Source organism: Pteronotus mesoamericanus, unplaced genomic scaffold (genome assembly GCF_021234165.1).
Source record: "Pteronotus mesoamericanus isolate MK-2021 breed Mesoamerican mustached bat unplaced genomic scaffold, CSHL_Meso_final contig_78, whole genome shotgun sequence".
Classification (NCBI taxonomy): domain Eukaryota; kingdom Metazoa; phylum Chordata; class Mammalia; order Chiroptera; family Mormoopidae; genus Pteronotus; species Pteronotus mesoamericanus.
Genome location: NW_026555258.1, coordinates 11,082,361 through 11,102,591, shown reverse-complemented (window position 1 = coordinate 11,102,591; position 20,231 = coordinate 11,082,361). Strand labels below are relative to the sequence as shown.

The 20,231-nt window shown below is 37.4% G+C and overlaps 1 protein-coding gene across 1 annotated transcript; it reads right to left on the bottom strand.

Annotated features, from left to right (window-relative positions):
- Nucleotides 1-1,404: 1,404 nt before the first annotated feature.
- On the bottom strand, nt 1,405-16,558 carry LOC129079486 (N-acetyllactosaminide alpha-1,3-galactosyltransferase-like). Its single transcript, XM_054584733.1, has 5 exons — nt 16,551-16,558; nt 15,725-15,757; nt 12,567-12,617; nt 5,807-5,938; nt 1,405-2,104 (listed from the first exon to the last, which is right to left on the bottom strand). The coding sequence occupies exons 1-5, from the start codon at nt 16,556-16,558 to the stop codon at nt 1,405-1,407; spliced, it is 924 nt and encodes a 307-aa protein (XP_054440708.1).
- Between the last annotated feature and the right edge of the window lie 3,673 nt (nt 16,559-20,231).

Below are 20,231 nucleotides of genomic sequence, written 5' to 3'. Positions count from 1 at the left end.
GTCCTGAGGGAGAGGACCTCCTATCACCCGGGGTTCCTGGACATGGTGAGCAAAACTACTTTGTGTTTCACCTTTTGGGGAATAAAGTGATTCTGTATTTGTACAAAAGTTACTTGAATTCTGCAAGGTGAAAGCATGTTTTATGAGACTTAGGTTTGAGTAGAAGGGTGAGAATGGGAGCTTTGTGGCGAAATGGGTGGACTGTGGTAGCCATTCATTTGTTGACTCTCGGATCAATATCTATCTTTCCCCACACTCTGCTCAGTGTGGCAGAGACCTACATTTCCCAGATTCCCTTGCATCAGACAATGAAACTCACCAGCAGAAGAGAGCAGAATAGAAGAAAAACATCTCTCCCCCTATCTTGCTGTCTCTCGTTTCACGTGAGTGGAATCTTTATTGGTGACTAGAATTTCTCTCTCTGTTGTCCCAGCTCGTGTGAGGCAACTCATGCTGGGAATTAGCTCTTTTTGGACATCTTATGATTTCTTCTCTAGCCCGAGGAGTGCTATTGCCTTTAAAAAAATTATGGGTTGCTCAACCCTCCCTTGCATGCTCCTCAGCTCTTTGATCATCTATGTGTCCAATTCATTGTCTTAAATTTCTACTGTTTGGAATCCCTATACCAGTAGTTTCTATTTTCCTAACTGGACCCTGACTATTGATAAATGTGTGTGCATGTGTTTGTGTGATAAGTCAGTTTGTATAAAATATTGTATAAGCACACAGCACATGTGTGTATGTGTGTGTGTGTACTCATGTGGTGGGTATATAAGTGCATATAAAATGAATATTGAGGGACACATTTTCAAAGAGAGAGTGAAGGGAGGCTTTCAATTTTCTCTCTATATTATTTTAATTTTGTTTTCATTAGTTTTTACAACAAACAACTTTGTAGTTTTAAAACACATAGTTCTTTTTGAATGACTCAATGTTTCCTAAGTAAGTGTCTGCCCATCTGGTAGCAGCTTTAATGTCCTCAAAGTTTTAACATAGAAAACTTATTAGTATAGTCACAGTGACTTTCCCTTATCCACACCTCTAGGTAATCCATATCCTTAAGTAATACGAGAAATGTGTATCTACTTGGATAAATGAAAATATTTCAGGTTTCACTTTCTTATGACAGATTCTATTTTGTTCAATGTGATCCAACAAATAATGTATTTTCAACATTCACAGAGGATATGAAATCATTATATCATCATCTGATGTGAATACATTCATTCTGCAACCGCTACGCCTCATGTTATATGATTCAAAATGAATTTGAGGAGAAGCATGAGTATGTTGTGTTTGTGAGCTTGCCATTTTGTTAGTGATTTTTTTAGTGCTAAATCTGGTCAAGTGCTAATTATCTAAGACAAAACGATGCTCTTAAATCCATAACTGCTAATGAAGGGCTTAAACATTTTGTGTCGCTCTAACAAATTCATAGTGCTTAAGGGCCCACATTATTTTGATTGCTCTAATGTCATCAGTTTGACTTAAATGATGATCCCAGCTGTATTCTGGAGATAAGAGTTTAGTGGGTTTATGGAGAAAGAAATACTTGTTTAAGTGACTTTCATCATGCCACACTGCTTCAACGTTATTTTTCTTATCAATCATGATTCCTTTGAAGCACTCCCTGGTGATGTTGAGAACCTGCATGGGAGTACCACCAAATATGGCAGCATGGTAATAGAAGTCTCCCTTACCAATAGGTATATATGCTTCTGATAACTTATTCCTCTCATAAGGTACATCTATAGGATGTGCATTATACCAGTAACAATGTAACTGAGCTACTGACTCCCCAAGGGTCTCCAATCCATATTTCTGCATGAAGACTTGATCCACGTCCATGCAGAAGAGGAAGTCAACTTCATATTGGATGTGATCTACAACATGCTCACTGATAGTCTTCATGCGCATCATGCTAACATCTTGCCATCTCTTCTCCCGCTTAATTTCAAAAACTTTGATTGTACGGAGTGGACTCAGCTCTATCCAAGGCACCTTGGAGAAGTTATCTGTCAGGACATAAATTACGACCCTCTGGCCAACCATAAAATAATTATTAGCAGATAATATAAAGTTGAACAAATAGGTTTCAATATATCTGTAAAGTAAAAGAAGAAACAATTAAGTTTATTTTCTTATATTTTTGTGGGACACATACTATTTAAATTACACTGACTATAGTTTATCCAAAAATGCCACTAAGTAACCAATTATTAGATATGCTTCTTGAGTTGTACTTAAGCAGTATAAAAGAAAATGAAATTATCTGCCTTTCCTCTAGCCCTGATAGGGTTCTGTGGACCATGGGAGAGGGGTTCCTCACAAGAGTGAACAAAACTTGGTGAGATCAGGAGACTGCACAGAGCCCAGTGCGAAAGTGAGAGCAAGAGTTTTCACAGTTACTGAGCAACAGGAGCTTGCTTGGGATGTTGTAGGCGAGAAAGGTCTTGGGCCATTGCAAGAGGAGTTATTGATACCTGTAGCTTGCTTTAGGAGTAGTCAGTTATGCAGAAGCGGTCAAAGGTGGGATCGTCAATGGCCCCACCGTCTGCACTGACTTCCATATTTTGCTTTGTGGCCTTTAATACTGTGGTAAGGTTACTGGATGGGAATATAAACTTTCTCATTTCCAGTCTCTTGAGCCAGTAAAAGAGTGTCAGAGTAATAAATAGCCTCAGGTAAATTTTTAAAAGGAAATGTAATCATATGTGGCTCAGCTTCAAATAATGTTTATGTAATCTTTAAAATTAAGTTCTGGGAATTTATCCAAAAAACAAACAAAAAAAAAAAAACCCACTAATTGGAAGAGATATATGCATCCCATCTTCACTGTAGCATTATTTACAATAGCCAAGCCTAAGTGTCTATCAACAGATGAATGCATAAAGAAGATGTGGTTTATATATGTATACAATGGACTATTACTCAGTAATAAAAAGAATGAAATCTAGGAAACTAGCAACTCAAATCCAAAGAAGTCCAATTTATCAATATTTCTTTTCTGGTTAGTGCTTTTGCATCATGTTTCTGAAATCTTTGCCTCTTCAAGGTAGTGAAAATCTACATTTTCTTTCAGTACCTTTATTGTTTAAACTTTCACATTTAAGCCTATTATCGATTTGAATTAACTTTTAAGTGTGGTGTGATATAGGATTGTTTTGTGTCAGTCTCAGCCTATTGATAGTGATGCTATAGCCTAGGAACCCCTGGACCCACTTACCTGGGCTCCTACTACTTGTGGTGAGACCCCCACCGACATTTCCCTACCAACAGTGTGGCTGACCCAGCGCTATAGTTCTTATTATGATTGCAAGATGCACCTCAGAATAGCCATAATGGAACTTTGAAAAAACAAGTGTCACAAATCCTGGAGGCCACACAGTGTGGCCAGGACCACAAAGCAGGAAAGCAGGGAGAGAGGGAGAGAGCGAGCTCAGACCTGGGATTCTGTCTTTATTAGGGCAGCAGGGTTGTCCAAGCTTTTGGCGTCTCTGGGCCACACTAGAAGAAGAAGAGTTGTCTTGGACCACACATTAAATACACAAATACTGATGAAAACTGATGAGCAAAAAAAAAATTTAACTAAATTTACAGTTTTGTGTTGAGCTGCATTCATAGCCATCCTGGGCCGCATGTGGCCCGTGGGCCATGGGTTGGACAACCCCTGGTAGAGGATGGGGTGCCTAGGGTTTCACAGATTTACCTTTTACTAGCAAATTTAGAACATAAGAGTGGGAATTAAAGTGTGGGAAGGAAAAAATGGAAAAAGTGGAGTTACTCAAGCGGTCAGTTATCAAGGCTCCACAGGGCTTTCTAAAACGGAAATTTCATGGGTGGGGCAGCTGGCTTTTTATGCTGGTGTTAAGCTACTATCCAGGGCCTGGCTGGCAATGTGCTTATTTGAGATGGATGTCTGAAATGGATGCCTCAACAACCAAAAGCTTAATGGCAGGTATTTATAATAAAAAAAGCTTATGGTCTGGCACTTACACTACAATAGAAAACTAAAGTTTTTAATTTCATTTTTAAAAAACCTTCTATTTTGGGATGTTACTAGGTTTACTGAAAAGATGCAAATATATTATAGAAAGCTCCCATATACACTTTGCCCACCTTCCCCTAATGTTAATATTTTATAAAACCATGGTACATTTGTCAAAACTAGGAAATTATTGGCAGTAAAATACTATTAATTAAACCACAGATTTATTTGGATTTCACCAATCTTCTCCCCAATGGCCTTTTTCAGTTTCCAGGATCCAATCCAGGACACACATTGCATTTAGTCCCTATGTCTCCTTAATCTCCTCCAATCTGTGTAAGCCTCACTCCTCGTTCGCGACCATGGTCATTTCTAAGAGTCCTGACTGGGTTGTAGAACGGCCATCATTTTGTGGTTTTTTTCCTGATAATTAGTTAAAGTTAGTTTTAATACAGTTACACTTATTAGCCTTGCCCTTTATTAATATTTTCTGCATCTTTTAAAAAATATATGTTTATTGATTTTAGAGAGAGAGAGGAAAGGGGGGGAGAGAGAGAAACATTGATGTGAGAGAGAAACATCATTTGGCAGCCTCCCGTACACGCCTGATGGGGGACTGAACCCACAATCAAGGTACATACCCTGGCTGGGAATCAAATCGTCAACCTTTTGATGTACGGGATGATGCTCCACCCAACAGTGCCACACTGGCAAGAGATATTTTCTGTGTCTTGATTAAGAAATCTTTTTCTATTCTGAGTTTATGAAGATAAACTATAGCTTTCCTTTAACTTTTGATCTTTGAACTACCGGCAACTTAATATATGTATATGTTTGTATACGGTATGCTTTAGAGGTACAATTTTAATTTTTCCATGGTGACATCAACTTTCTGCAGCACCGTTTATGGAAGTCTTTTCCCACAGATATACAATATCATTGCCAGTATTTCTTCCTTCCTTCTTTCCTCCGGTCCTTTCTTTCTCCCTCTTTTCTTCTCTCCCTTTCTCCCTTCCTCCGTTCTTTCCTCTGTCTGTATTTTTTCTTTATGAAGAGTAAATTAATATCAGTATTTAATAAAAAGTTACTATAAACTCTATAATTTAATTAGTAATAGAGATATTGTTCAACTTTACTCAATATTTTCTTGTATTTTTTGGTATGATTTTGCTATCAGGGTAGCACTTGCTTCATAAAATGAACTGGGAGGTGTTCCCTCCTCTCCTGATTTTTGTAAGAGACTGTATATCATTGATGTTAATTCTGCTTTAAATATTTGGTAGAATATTCCAATGAAACCATCTGGGTCTGGAGACTTTGGGAGTTTTTAAAATTATGAATTCTATTTCCTCAAATAGCTATAAAGCTGTCCAAATGATCTATTTCATGTTGGGTGAGTTGTGGTAGTTTATGGTTTTCAAGGTTCATTTTATCTAAATTGTCAAATGTATGCATGTAGAGTGTTTTATAGTATTCCCTGACTATCCTTTTGATGTCTTGAGGTCTGAGGAAATATACCCTGTTCCTTTCCTGATGTTTGTAATTTATGTCATTTTTTTTTCTTTGCCAGACTTCCTGGATGATTATGAATTTTATTTTATTCCAGGAACCAGCTATTTGTTTCACTGATTGTTCTCTCTGTTGCTTTTCTGTTTTCAGTTTCATGGGTATCTGTTCTTATCTTTATTATTTCCTTATTTCTGCTTGCTTTGGCTCATTTTGCTCTACTTTTTCTACATTCTTAAGGTGGAATTACTGATAATTTCTCATATGCAACAAGAAAAAGCCTGAATGTAAAGGACACCTAGTATTACCTACCTTCCCACAGCAAACACAGTCAGCCCCACAGTAATTTTATGATTTGCATAATACTTTTCCAATACTTCTTCTTTGTAAGTGCCATTCCACACAACTGGAGCTGACCAGTGGGTAGTTGCATTCATGGATGCTCTGTAAGAAAAACATAAGAATTATGAACAAAATATCTTTTAAAAAATTGCAGTAAATATGACTTGTATATAAACCTTGTATCTGATTTCAGCACTCCCTTATTCTTAATCATAAGCCTTAATGGTTATGATAACTAGAGAAACGGCTTATCAGAAATGGCCAGGTCATTACAAAAGTACACTTACAAATTTGTTATACAGTGATTCCAAGATCCTTGGACATAACTCTAAAGTAACCATTTGTCTTATATTAGGACAAAATCTCTTGGTCCTAGGCTTTTTGACATTGATTATTTTCAGAAACCATATTTTGAAAACTGAACTTCCCAGTTTTCATAATCTCAAATGTTTTCAGTGCCAATGCTACTGTGTACTGCCAGAATCAACTTTGTCAGACCTTCAAAAGATAGCCAAAGGTTTAGAGCAATTAAGCAAAGTTAAATCAAGAAAAAGATGACTCAGTGTGGTAGGAATAGAAGAGCTTTGTGATATTTTTTTAACGTAGCCTCGCACCAGCATGGCAGTGCAAATTATGGAAACAGCAAAGTATGTTCTCAGTGTGGGTATTTGAGTCTGAGTGAGAAGAGCATATTTAATTGCCAGAAGACTTTGTTTGTTTTGAGAGTTTTCTGAAGGACTGGCTATGTCACTTAACTCAGAACTCTCTGAGAACAGAAAAATGTCTAAGTAGAGGGTGATCCTTGAAAATGTTTTAAAAAGGAACAAACAAACTCCTGCTACGTGGGGCAAAATATTGTGGTTTGGAATAAAAACTAGGTGTGCTCAAAGCCTGGGATGAAAAGTTTGCAAGAGAGGTCTTTGAAAAATAAGGGCTTTGACAAGACTCCATATATAACACAGAATTAAGAAATCCATGCATCTATCTGTTCAGGGCATGATGCATGCTCAGAAAAGATCTTTGAAGACCCAGTGATTTTATCTCTTGCTGATATTCAGGCTCAGTGCAAGCAGGAAGTGAAGGCTAAGGCACAACTGTAAATAACTGGGCTGTGATAAGGACGGTCCAAATACAGAGCCAATCTTCAAAGACTGTGAGTTTTTTTCTTCTTAGTTTTCTTTTGTTTCTTTACTCTTCCTCCTCCTTTTTCTCCTTTTTTGTCTTCTCTTTTTTCTCCTGACCTCCAACATCCCCCAGACCCAGTTCTAGGTACTTACTGAAGTCTCTGTGAAATCATTATCTGACCAAAAGCTAAATAAACAGGGACCGCTAAGACCGAACAAGACAAAGAATACAGTCTTTTAAAGATTGCTTAGAAAAGTCACTAAACAGACAGACACCTACATCCCACAGCAAGCAAGAACAACAAATTCTGAGGAGCAAAATAATCTGATTTCCAGAGTGAGCACATCATAATATTCAGTGTTTAATTTTCAACCAAAAATTATAAGGCATGCAAAGAAACAAGAATGTATGGCCCATTCAAAGGAAAAAAGTAACAAAAACTGTCCCTGGGTAAGTCCTGACATTGGGCTTACTAGATAAAGACTCTAAATCAACTGTTTTATATATGCCAAAAGAGCCAAAGGAAACTATGTACAAAGAATTAAAGGAAATGAAGAGAACCCTTTTTCAACAAATAGAGAGTCTCAATAAAGGGGCAGAAATTACAAAAAGGGACCAAATAGAATTTCTGGAGCTGACAAGTATAATAGCTGAAATGAACAAAACTCACCATAGGGTTTCAATAGCAGATTTGATGAGGCAAAAGAAAGAATCAGACATACACAGGACACTTTAACAACAGAATACATATTCTTCTCAAATATACATGAAACATTCTCCAGAATTATATATTAGTCCATGAAACAAATCTCAATAAACAAAATGGTTGGAGACATACAAATTGTCTTTCCATTGACAATGGTTGGAAATTAGGAGTCAATAGCAAAGTAAATCTGAAAAATCCCCAAATATGTGAAAATTAAACAACACTCTTAAAAAACCAATAAGTCAAAGAAAAAAATCACAAAGGAAATTAGAAAATACATTGAGATGAATAAAAATAAAAATACAACGTATCAAAAGTTGTGGGATGCAGAAAAACCAATACTCAGAAGGAAATGCATTTGTAAATATTTCTATTAAAAAAGACGAACTGTTTCATATCAGTAACCCAACTTTCCACCTTAAGGAACTAGAAAAAAGGAGCAAACCAAGCCTAAAACAAGCATGAGGGAGATAAAATAAAGACTATAGCAGAAACAGCTGCCATAGAGAAAGGAAAATGATAGAATCAGTGAAACCAAAAGATGGTCTTTGAGAAGATCAGCAAAAATTGATAAACCTTCAACTAGCCTGGCTAAGACAATGCAGAGATGACTCAAATTGTTAAAATCAGGACTGGAAATGGGGACATCACTATAGACCTTATAAGTGTGAAAACAATGATAAGAAAATACGATAAACAACATATTATACACCAACATAATTCCTAGAAATACACAAACAACAAAAACTGGTCCAAGAAGAAATAGAAAACTTTAATAGACCTATAACAAGTAAAGAAATCAAACTGGTAATTAAAAATCTCCCAACAAAGAGAAGCCCAAGACCAGATGGCTTCAATGGTGAATTCTACCAATCATTTAAAGAATTTACAGCAATTATTCTCTAAGTTTTCAAAAAAAAAAATAGAAGAGGAAGGAATACTTTCTAATACAGTCTCAGGCTAGCATTAGACCTCTCAAGACAAAATATATATACACCAAAATCTATTATGAATGCAGATGCAAAAGTCCTCAGCAAAATTTTAGCAAACTGAATCCAGCAGCATATTAAAATGGCACCATGATCAAGTGGGATTTATTCCAGGAATGCAAGACTAGTTCAATATACAAATATCAATCAATGTAAAACACTATATTAAGAAAATGAAAGAAAAAAACATGATTATCTTGATGCAGAAAAGGCTTTGACAAAATCCCACATTTTTTCATAGTGAAAATACTCCCAAAACTAGAAATAGATGGGAACTTCCTCTATGTGATAAAAGGCATGTAAAACCCACAGCTGACATCATACTTACTGTTGAGAAACTGAAAGCTTTCCCTCTAAAATCAGGAACAAGATGGGTATGTCTGTTTTATCCACTTCCACTTAACATTGTACTGGAATTTTAACCAGAGAAATTAAGCAAGAAAATGAAACAAAAGATATTCAAATTGGAAAGGAAGAAGCAAAACTATCTCTACTAGCAGAGAAAATTCTAAGAAATCTAAAAGATCAACATGCAAAAATCATGTGTGTTTCTGTATATTAGAAATGAACAATCCAAAAATAAAACTTAAAAAACAATTTCACTCACAATAGGATAAAAAATAATAAAATATTTAGAAATAAATGTACCCAAGAAGGTGTAAGACTTTTACAATGAGAACTATAAAACATTGTTGAAAGAGATTAAAGAAGGTCTAAATAAATAAAAAGATATCCCACATTTATGGGTTAGAAGGCTTAATATCGTTGAGATGGCAATACAACCCAAAGTGATCTGCAGATTCAATATAATCTCTATTTGTAATGGGTTTAATGGTGTGTTCCCTCCAGAATTCAAATCCACTTGGAACTTCAGACTATTACCTTATTTGGAAATATCTTTGCAGATGTAATTAATTTTGATAAGAGCATTCCAAAATAGGTTGGGCCCTGTATCCAATGACAAATGTCCCTATAAGAAGATGAAAGGACACATAGAGAAGAGACATAGATAAGAAGGCCATATAAAAAGAGGCAGAGATTGGAGTAAGCCACTAGGAGTGCCTGGGGCCACCAGAAGCTGGAAGAGGCATGAAGAGCTCTTCCCGAAAGCTTTCACATGGAATATGGCCCTGATGTCACCTTCATTTTGGATTTCTGGACTCCAGAACTGTGACAAAAAATCTTCCGTTGTTTTAAGCCACCCAGTTTGTGACAGCCCTAGGAAATTAATATACTATCAATTTTTCAACTACTTTTTTTAAAAAATGGACAAGTTGCATGTTAAGTTCATTAAGAATAGCAAGGGGCTCCAAATAGCTAAACCAATCTTGAAAAAGAAGAACAAAGTTGGAGGACTCATACTTCCTGATTCCAAAACTTACTACAAAGATATAGTGATCAAAACAGTGTGGTATTGGCATAAAGATAGACATATAAATTAATGAAATGTAATTCAGTCTGTAAATAAACCCATAGAACTATGATCAAATAATTTTAAATAAAGGTGCCAAGACAATTACAGTTAAATAAGGTCATAGCACTGGGGCCGTAATCCAACAGGATTTGTAGGAGGAGGAGACACCAGGGATGTCTGCCTACAGAGAGAAGGCCATGTAAGGACACAACAAGAGGACAGCCATGTGCAAGCCAATAAGAGAGACCTCAGGAGAAACAAAACTTGCCAGACACCTTGATCTTGGACTTCCAGCCTTCAGAAGTGGAGAAAAAAACTAAATTTACATTGTTTAAGCCCTGCCCCATAGAAGGAAAAGGAAAATCAGTGAGAGTCAAATTTTATTTAGTAGCCTATTTAGAATCTTTTTAATTATATGTTTTTTCTCCTTTGTTCAGTTGTGTGATGAACCATTACCTTGAATCATGAGGCTGTGCCTTACTTGTCTTAGTGGGATTCTGTGCAAGTTATTAAGCTCTTACTATCTTTGATAACTAAACCCACCACCCTATACTCTGCTTTATTAAGCTGGCCTGGGACTCTGCAAACCACATTTGGCAGTGGACACCCCGTTAGGCTTTGCTAACAGAGGGCACTGGAGGAGAGTAACAAGGTTGGGGGAAGAAAGAACTTGCTCTTTGTTTCCTGTGGGCTTCTTGTCTGTGTGCTGTTCCTGCATGTCCCACTCCGGGAACATGTCTTCACAGCAATAGCAATTCCTTTCCAAAGCAGCAGCTGAATCCAGCTTTCAGTTTTTCCAGCATTTGCAAAACCAGTCTTACTGTGCCCCTTAGAGGCCTGGTTCCCTGCCCCAACAGGCCTCCCTAGAGCTCCAAGACACTGGCATCAGATATGTGGCTTTGGAGTTTAAGCACATGGAGCTTCTTTATGTTTCTAAGGCAGCAATTTTCAACCAGTGTGCCGTGAGAATTTTTAAAGCATGCTATACCTGACAGTTTAGTTAGGGGCACTGACCTCTTTTCCCTTAGAGGGTCAAATAAAAACATGACAACAGCCCACAGAACAATAGCTGTCTGATGTGAATGAATCAAAATTATACCTTTTTTTTTTTTTGTGAAATCAGCAAAAAAATACATTTTTGGGTATGCCGCAGAATTTTAGTAATTAGTTTATGTGCCCTTAGATAAAAAGGGTTGAAAATCGTTGTTCCAAGCTTCAGTAATCCCAGCCTCTTCCTTTTTGTTTCTTCAGCCCTAGGAGTAATAGTTACTTCCTGTTGTTGTTACCTTCATAACACTTCAGGATTCTCTTTTCAGTCTTTCGAGTTACCTAGTTAACAACTTTATACGAGGTAGCAATTCTTTATATTAAATTCTCTGTTTAAATAATTGGTGTGCTTTTTGTGTACTGATTAGATCTGACAAATGTTATGATATGTGTTGGCCAAAAAGATCATTTGATTTTTTTCTGTAAGATGGTTCTAGTAGTTGTCTTTAACTTCATTAAAAACAATTTTGTTAAGATTGTATTTTGACAGCTGTCATATCAACATGCAGTTTTCAAAAATCAAAATTGGTAAATTCTCGTGTAGCCATTTTAATATTGAAGATGGAAGAAAATAAGCAACATTTTCAGCATATCATGCTTTATTATTTCAAGAAAGGTAAAAACACAACTGAAATTAAAAAAAAAAAAGATTTGTGCAGTGTATTGAGAAGGTGCTGTGATTGATTGAACATGTCAAAAGTGGTTTGCAAAGTTTCATGCTGGAGATTTCTCACCATACAATGCTCCAAGGTTGGGTAGACCAGTTGAAGTTGATAGTGATCAAATCAAGACATCGATTGAGAACAGTTGACATTCTACCATGCAGGAGATAGCCCACATACTCAAAATATCCAAATCAATAAAGTTATTGGTAAAAAAGGAAACTGTGTCTTTTATTTTACAGAAAAAACTAAACAGACTTTTTGGCCAACCCAGTATTATGGGAGGATGTCATTGACCTTTATCCAACAATAATCTCAAAAGGATGTCTCCTTTCAAATTGTAATTAGTCACTTCACGTCCTTAAATCCTGTAGCATCAGAATGAAAGATAAATGGGTAGAATAAGAAGATGGAGGCAGAGAGGCTGGAGGGAGGCAAGCTGTTGTATTAAAACAGGAATTACGCAGGTGGCTCATCTGTCTGATTTGGGCTTCGGTTTTCTCATTGGTGAAACAAGGAGAATCAACCAAATGGTCTCAATACACCCTTACACCTGTGACCTGCCGTCATTCTAGGATTTGAGTTTTTGTTATCTACACACATTCGTGGAGGATGTGGGTCCTAATGTCCTTTCCCAATGGGTCTTAGCCACTGCTTATTCTTAAAAATGGAATCAAAGATCCATCTGCTCTCCCTGATTTGGAATGCCAGTCGCGACACTCTTGCCATCTGTTAACTTCTATGCAATCTATGAAATAATATCACATGTTATATTTGACATTCCTACCTGGGAAAAAACCAGTCTGATAGCTTTAATTCTGGCTGAGGAGGCACAGACCTATCAAGAAAAATAACAGCAAAGAGTAACATTATGTCTTGTTAGAGTTTGAGATAACTGAGTATCTATCAAGTCATGGGCTATTTTATATTAAGATGTAGAGTGCAAAATGAGCATGAAGCAGTAAGAAAAACAGTGATGAACTTTGATAGTAGTGGCATGGAAAAATCATTATTTTCAACCTCAACTTAACTCCTTGTGCTGCCCAGAAATCTTTGTTCCCACAGTTCTTGTTCTTATTAATTCACAGAGAAAATAGCAGCCATCAGATGAAAACTTCCCAACTTTCTGCCACCTCACATCCAAATTTACCTGTAGTGCTGAATATTTTCCCCTTCTATCACAATGGGAAGACAGGCTCCAGCAGAAGTAACACCTGCTTGAATGTGGTGGGTAAGGTAAAAATATGGGTATAATAATTTACAGTTTTAATTTGAACATTTCATCTAAAATGTCATGTGATATGCTTGAGTGTGATATAGTTGTTACAGAATTACATGCTTATGATTTTGTAATAAAAGGTTTTGTAATAAAGATGGGGTGTTATTCGTGCTGGACCCTGTATATTCCTACTTTCTGCCTTAGGTTAACCTTGAATATCCTATCAGGAGCCCTGACTTGATCACTAGTCTCAGAAGGGCCTGTATTTGATCAGTTGACACTCTCCTGGGCATTTTCCTGCAGCTTTAAATTCTTATGTACAATTAGTCTTCTCTCAGGAATGCAAGACGTGCATATCCAACTGTGTTCTGAAGGTTTCTGCTTGAAGTTTACTCGGACACCACAAAATGAAGATGGTGCAGTCATCATCTGTTCCCCAAAGTAGGTCCTCTTCACGTGTTGCCCTACCTCCCTGAATCCACTTGGACTGACAAGGCAGAAATATGAGGGCCATTCTCTGCTCAGAGCACTCCCTAAGTACCAACATCAAATCCATCATTAAATCCTGCTGGTTTTACCTCCAAAACATCTCTCAGATCCATCCCTTATCTCCATACCTTGCTGCTGCATGCCTTGATCATGCTTTGTCTCATTGCTATAGCCTCCTAATTGGTCTCACTGTACACTTTTATTTTTAAATATTGTATTTGTTTATTTTTAGAAAGAGGGGAAGGGAGGGAGAAAGAGAGGGAGAGAAACATTGATGTGTGGTTGCCTCTCGCACTACCCCCATCAGGGACCTGGCCTGCAACCCAGACATGTGACTTGACTGGGAATTGAACCAATGACCTTTCGGCTTGCAGGCCAGCACTCAATCCACTGAGCCACACCAGCCAGAGCTCACTGTACACTTTTAAAAGAGACTTCTTAGTATGAAAAATGTCAAAGGTACACAAATGTAGAGAGACTAATCTGATGAACCTCCATAATCCCATCCCCCACAATGAGCAATGCATTACCCTCTTAGCCTGCTCTTGCATTGCCCTTTACAGCCCATTTTCCACATTTCCTTTCTGCTTCCAGTAGCATGGTTCTGGAGTTACAGTGTTACCATGTCATTCTGTTTATCAAAATTCAGTGACTTCCCATTGTCCTAGGATCATGTCCTCATTCTTTATACGGCCATAATATTCTACATGACCCCCCTTCACAGTGTTCCAGCCATGTTTCCCTCCTAGCCCTGTACTTACAATACTCTAGGCTCACTGGCCTTTTTTTATTTCCTTAACCATGCCACAAATTCAACCTGCTGATTCCCACATAGCCATCAGGGCTCATTTTAAATATCCCTGCTTAAGGGAAATATTTCCTAATCTGCTAGATGAGGTTAGATGCCTTTCATTAATTGCTAATACACCAACTATAATTAAACATTTTTTTAAAAAAATTAAAGACACTACCAAACCAAAAAAAAAAAAAAAAAGAAGCTAATATGAATATTTTCCTAAGCATTATCTAATTTAATCCAAACCTATGAGGTAGGTGCTATTATTATTATCCCCATTTTTTAGATAAGGAAACTGAAGCACAAAGAATTTTTATTACCTTGTCCATAATCGCAGAGCAGGTGGGAAGACAAACAGTTGTACCTGAGTCTTTACTTTCTTCCTTGTTATACACTCTAAAGACACCTTTGGAGAGCTGACCCCAGGCTAAGTTAATTAAAGGATTGGGCAGCTATGGGGTGAAGTCTTATGTCAAGGGACTGTCTTTGCCTGTGTACACAGATAAGAGTAACTGCAACATCAAGGGTGTGAATGAGATGTGGCATTCTACCCAGGACCCACGATGCCTTGAATGATGAGTGTTAGTATGATGAGACGATAAAACTCTGATTAGATAATAGAATAACTGTTAGATTATATTGCATTGAAGATTGTATTGTACTGAATACATTTTGCCAAAAAACACTTTAGTCCATTCTCTCTTCCAGCCTCAACTTCAGCAGACTTTCTTGGATGTTCCCACCTTTTCTTAGAGGTTTGCCTGCTATTTTCAGTGACTGACAGTTACTGTCCCCTGTTAGCCATGGCTATAACTCCACCAGGTACATGAAAACATTCTTACCATATAATTTGCATGCATAACACAGCTCACCCAAGTATAGAGTCATGGTCTTAGTGGGGGTGTTGTAAATCATAGAAATATCAGAGAGACAAGGCCCCCAGACAAAACAAGCATCAGAAAGGAAAGTTGCATTCACTTCACCATGTAGGTTCCCAAGACTATAGAAGACATTGAAGAACATGTAATGATGTTGGATCTTGCACATTCTTTGGGGAAGTTTTCCTCTGCGCACATTCTGATAGCATGATTTTGTAGGCGGCAGGTGGTGAATACAATCTCCTGAGGGTCTTTTAGCTAAGACTTGATTCCTGTGTGTGGGCCCAAAGCTTTAAAAGTTGCAGGGTTCCTACAGGCTCAGTTCTGACTCCTGTAACTTGTTCCCCCAGCCAGTTCCCGCTCCCCTATCAGAGACAGCACCCTGCCAATCTGCTCTCTTTGACTCCTAGTATTCTGACCTTAAATGAGTATCTCCAACATGTGTTTGTAAAACTACTTTGGTTTACCCTGCCTACATGAACCAAGGATTTGCAGGCTCTCCCTTGCCCTCCAATAAGTTTTGCCCTCAAAGAAGAGGTCATAGCATACTTATAAATACTTACCAGCACTGATACATCCTCTGTAGTTTCTTTGTGCTTAAGATAAATAAAAAACATTGTTACTTGTAAACTTAGATGAAGCGTTTCCACATTTAAGGTGACTAGGGTTATACTCAGTTAATCCATTCATTTTATTACCTACTCTTACCAAATATTTAATGAACACATAATGGTAGGGATGGAATGTCTGTGTCCCCCTCACATTTGTGTGTTGAAATCCTGACTCCCAATGTGATGGTATTAGGAGGTGGGGACGACTAGGTCAGGAGGGTGGAGCCCTCATGAATGGGATCCCAGAGGGCTCCCTCACCTCTTCCACCATCTGAGGATGCAGTGAGGGGATGGCTGTCTATGAACCAGGAACAGGTCTTCACCAGGCACCAGATCTGCTGGTGCTTTGATCTTGGACTTGTCAGCCTCCAGAATTGTGAGAAATACATTTCTGTTGTCCCGAAGCCATCTGGTCTATGGTATGTTGTTACAGCAGCCCAAAGGGACCAAGGTATACTATGTGCCAAGTACATCACTGGTTTTAGAGTACAGTAATAAATGTGGTGGAAATTACTGAGGTGATTTGACTAATAAATGTTACTCACATGCTATATCTTAAAAAAAATAACTAATTCTTTGAGATTTAAGTGAGAGCACTTATTTAAATCATTAAAACAATGAAATTTGCTATTGCAAATGAAGTTTTTCTGTTTGCCTCAAATATGTGGAGGGCAAATACCACACATAGTGCCACAAGACACTGGTATTAAGGATGCTTCTTAAAGACGGTGGCACCTATTTAAAATGGCAGTTTCTCTATTGTATTTACTAACATTACATTGCCATATTCACACAGTAATTGTCTTGGCAGCTTAATATTGCTTCTCCTCACACATATCAGTTTACCAAAATTACATTTAGTTTTGATCCTATTAGAAACAAAGGATTTTTATGCTGGAGGCTACATTTATGCTGACATGTTTGGATGTCATTTGGATAGATCTGGGTATATTTGGATTGGTACAGTTGGATGGTGATTTATTTAGGGGATGGTCCCATCACATTTATGATGTAGCCAGATCTCTATAAAACACCAGAATAAAATATTAATTTTTTAAAGTTACCTGAATTGATATTCTTTTTGCAAGGCCCATAAAGACAATAAGAATAGTAACAATAGAATTGTTTTCCTTTTGTATCTCATCCTTTACTGTGAGGAAAAAGAAACAGATGAAAGTAGATTAAATAAAGTACAATGTATACAGAGTAAGCTGTGTTGAATTCTGCCTCCCTATGACTTAAACTAGACAACTTAATAGATTTTATCAAGGATTTTAGGCATCTCTGGTCATTGAATGTTGATTTATATGAAAATGGGGTTGAGTTAGTGAAAAGATACTACTTACTTGCATTATCTGCCCAAAACCAGGCTAAGCTGGTTTTGATTCAAGAGATCTTATAAACTTCAGTTCATCTTTTCTAAAGTACGAAGGGCTTTTTCCTACAAAAAAGTTACACCACTTCACCTGCTGAGTCTTTCAGGGTGGGGTGTCAGAGGAAAAGAGATAATGGAAAGACCTACTTGGACCCTAAAGAGCTGTATAATTATAAAAGAATATTAATTTTTTGTAATTAAATAATATTATGAAGTTGATCATTCCATGGTAGATGATAGAACTGATAGCAGTATAAACTATGTGTCCCTTCTCAAAGGTATTTGAATATATAATTGATCCAGCACACTGAGTGGAGGTTAAGCTATAATTTTTAGATTATTTGTGCATTGACCTTGGAATTGTAGCCATTAAGTTCACAAAACCCCTTTGTAATATTTTATCTGTGACATATAAAATTGTGTATAGAAAAAAACTGGATATAGCTTAATTTGGTTGAAATTAGGGACAAACTCTTACCTTTTGTGCTCCTAAGATCATGTAGGAATTTTAGTCAGCTTTGTCCTTGAAGAGTTAACATTCATGGTATAGTGGTTTGGGAAGGCGCAGAGAAACCTAAGAAGGCAGGTAGTTTTCAAGCAGGAACTTTTGAGACTTTTGAAAAATCATAAATCAGATAGCCTGTTATTGGTTCTCTGGTGCTTTCCAGCTTTTGTGTTTGCTATTTCAGTCTTCTGTGAATGATGATGTCATCAGATTCTGCTTTGATGATGAAAGAACTACACTTGCAGCCATAACAATTCACGTGCCTATACTATAACTTCTCTTTGTCATTTCCAGACTCGATTTTGTCCCATTAAAAAAAATAGGATTATTTAAATTTCTTCTCCTATAGATTGTTTAGAGCTTTATTCTGCATTTTAAATGAAATATAATTTACATAAGGTAAAATATAGTTTAATTGTACAGTTTATTGGGTTCATTACACACACACATATATAAAAACAACTTTAATTAAGATATAGAACATTTCTACTGCCCCAGTAACTTTTCTTGTGCCCCTTTGAGCCACTGCCCTCTCCCACCCAGGAAACCAGTGTTTGATTTCTATTCCCATTGTTGAGTTATTCCTGCAGTAGAACTTCATATAAATAGGCTTGTACGGTATATACTCTTTACATTTAGCTTCCTTTATTCTAAAGGTTTTCAACTCACCCATATTACTGTGTGTATCTCACATCATACAAAAAGGTAATTCAAAATGGATTATAGATCTAAACAGAAAAGCAAAATCCACAGAGAAAAATATAGGAGAATATCTTTGCAACTTGCAGGTAAGGTCTCTGACACAGGTGAGAGAAAACAACTAAAAAGGTGATGAATTATACTTCATCAAAATAAAGCTCTGCTCATCAAAAGACACCATTAAGAAAATGAATTAAGTCATTACTATTCACCAGTGGCTTAGTTACCTGAAATAATACATAACCATATATGACCCATATAGAGAATAAAATCCATATCAATGTTAAAAGTTTTCTGTTGATTTTTTTATAGTGAAATAAAGTCTCATTTCCCTTTGTGTATACTCTGTAGCTGTTTTCTTTGTAGTAATCATGAGGATTATATTTAACATCCTGAATTATAACACTCAGAGTAGAATTTATATCACCTTAATTTTTTCTTTCCCTATGCAATCTGGTATTTATGAGTACTTTGATCAGAGAAATCCAAAGTCCACCATACTGAAGGGGTTCTGGAATTCTAGACTGTCTCTTAGGCTGTAGGCTGAAAGGCCTCAGCTTGTCAAACCAGCTGAGGTTTGTCCAAGTGATAGACCTAAAGCTGCATAAGCAAAGATGCCAAGAGAAGAACCCTTTTCTTCTAGCTGGGGTCTGTGGGTGAGAGATACTGATATAGACAATGGAAAGAAGTGTTGGGCATTTCATCCTCATCAGGAAAACTGTACAGTTGCATGATTTGCTCTATGTCATAGGCATCAGAGTATAAAGCAGGAACTGAGGCGTCCAGCCTCTCCAACTGAGGATCTTGTATTTGGTCACTTGTGGGGCTCTCAGTGGTGATAGAATCTTGTGCCAAACTGGAAGGGCCTCTGGGCCGAAGTGGAAGGGAGCTATAGAAATATGAAACTGAAGGGAAAAAAAGAGTAATGTTGGTTAATTTTATGGGTGAGGTGGGCACAATCTTGGCTGGAAGAAGCTGATTTGGTTGCTTTGGTGACAGTTTTTGCTGCTGCTTCCTCAGTTTGACTCATCGGTTCCTGAATCAAGTCTTTATTGCTGACTCTGGTAGATTGAGTTTCAAAGTGAGTTCCTTCTAGAAATTTTTATGTAGAGACATGGTGTAGCTAATAGAGCCTCCAACTGTTTGTGCTACATATGCATAAATGAGGTGAGTTTTTGGTGTTTCTTCCACGTTGCTGTGTGGCTCAGTTGGTTGGGCATTGTCCCACAAAGCAAAAGGTCACCCATTTGATTCCTGGTCAGGGCACATGCCTGGGTTGCAGGTCCAGTCCCTGTTGGAGCATGAGAGAGGCAACTGATTGATGTTTCTCTCACACTTTGATGTTTCTCTCCCTCTTTTTGTTCCTCCCTTCTCAATTTCTTGGGACCGCCTGGATTCTGTGGTATCAAGTTCATGCAGGAATCATCCATTCGGTTACAAAGGTCTGGCTGGGGATTCTCTGAGGACATTCTGCTCATCAGAGGTACTGACATCTGGGATGAAAAGCTGTGATCCACTTTGTCCTATTGTATCTTGTCAATGCTGTGATCACTCATGTAGACAAAAGAGTAGGTCTGGGGAGCCCCAGGGGCTCTTGTGTTCATCTGGGTACCAGAGAACTGCATTGGTACATCTGTCATGAACCCTTCAGAGTGCCCATTTTCAAGACTGCTGAATGTGTGTCTCTGAAAATGCAGTTTCTTTAGTGTCTTCTGACAGTGAAAGACCATGTATTTAAATGTAAAATTTGATACAATCTATATCACCCTAATTTTAATAACATACCAAAACTCTGTTCCTTTACAGTTCTGTTTTTACCATTTATGGCTGTCATATGTCATGAAATTACATCCTTATACACTGTGTGCCTCAGAACATAC

Coding starts and splice junctions, on each gene's coding strand:
- LOC129079486 (XM_054584733.1), bottom strand. Junction 12,618..15,724: donor CAGAGGATGTATCAGTGCTG/GTAAGTATTTAT, acceptor TTTTCTTGATAG/GTCTGTGCCTCCTCAGCCAG. Junction 2,105..5,806: donor ACTGTGTTTGCTGTGGGAAG/GTAGGTAATACT, acceptor TTTACTTTACAG/ATATATTGAAACCTATTTGT.